General features: G+C 58.0%; 1 protein-coding gene across 1 annotated transcript in view; it reads left to right on the top strand.

The window, feature by feature from the left end:
* SCD5 (stearoyl-CoA desaturase 5) overlaps positions 1-1202 on the top strand; it is a 24087-nt gene that overhangs the window by 4795 nt on the left and 18090 nt on the right. Inside the window, exon 2 of the mRNA XM_026041304.1 lies at positions 7-109. Coding sequence (XP_025897089.1) covers positions 7-109 — 103 coding nt within the window. The remainder of the gene's footprint in view (positions 1-6; positions 110-1202) is intronic.

Here is a 1202-nt window from a genome sequence, read left to right as displayed (position 1 = left end):
GCGCAGACCGTCGTGTGGCGCAACGTGGTGCTCATGGGCCTGCTGCACCTGGGCGCCGTGTACGCGCTGAGCCTCGTGCCGCGCGCCCAGCTCCTCACCCTGCTCTGGGGTGAGTCCGGCGGCCGCGGCGGGAGCCGGGGCGCGAGCGCGGGGCGGCGGCGGCGCCGCTCGGGGCCCTCTGTTCCGCGCCCGGGGCAAGAGCAGCGGCCCCGAGGGGCTCCGGAGGCAGCGGGGTGTTTGGGGAGCTCCGGGGCGCCTTGGCGGCTCCCTGCACCTCCTCTCTCCTTCTCTCCTTCTCTCCGGGAAGGAAAGCAAAAGAAGTGCCCTGTGCTAGAGTGAGTTCCCTCAGGATCTGGCTTGGATGGTTGCAAGATTATCCGTAGTGTTGCAGGAGAATCTCAAAACCCGGCTCATCTGCCCAGTGCCTGAGAAATCAGGCTCATTTGTTATACCGTGCTTGAGCAATTCCGAACTTTTTCTTTCCCTTATATTCAGCTTTTCATGCTGTCTCCTACACTCTTAAAATGAGCTCAAGTAGCTGGTTTCTAGGCTGGAAGTAGCAGAGATGCCCAGTGGCATCTCTGGTAAGAACTTGGCAGCTGGACCCACCGCCTCTCCTGCACGAGCCGTTTGCGAGYGAGCGTTGGGGGGTTGCTTTGTTTCCCTTCATTTCCCTCCTTTACAGGGGTTTCCATCCACTTCTCCGTCCCTGCCCACTCTCGCTTGTGTTCACGCTGCGTTCATCGTTTACCTTGGCTGTGCCCTGACAGCCACGGGGGAGACCTCGAGAGCTGGGTGAGCTCTGTGGCCAGGACACCCAGTCTGCAGCCTCACGTCAGCCCTGCCGGGTCCTGTAGCACGCGGGCAGGTGGTCCTGCTTTTTACAGGCTTTGCCTTTTGGTAAAAATACTTCGAAATATGCTCTGATTTCACTAGGGAGCTCCTTAGAAACTTTAAAAAAATCCTTTTTAAAATAGAGAGCCTCCTGTTTCTTACTGTCATTATTTTTTAACAGCTGCCCCAGAACACAGCCCTCCGTTTTTACAGGGACCTGCTGCATGGTTTTACGAGGGCTGTTTAAGCTGAGGGCGAGTGCTCTGGCTCCAGCCCCTCTGGGCCACTCAGACGTGACAAAACTGCATTGCCTCCTGGTTACCGGAGTGGGGAACCTCCCTGGGAGACATGGAGCAAGGCGAGGATAC

This window comes from Nothoprocta perdicaria, unplaced genomic scaffold (assembly GCF_003342845.1).
Source record: "Nothoprocta perdicaria isolate Ctin4 unplaced genomic scaffold, notPer1 scaffold_281, whole genome shotgun sequence".
In the NCBI taxonomy this organism is placed as follows: Eukaryota; Metazoa; Chordata; class Aves; order Tinamiformes; family Tinamidae; genus Nothoprocta; species Nothoprocta perdicaria.
This window is presented reverse-complemented; position numbering and strand designations above follow the sequence as displayed.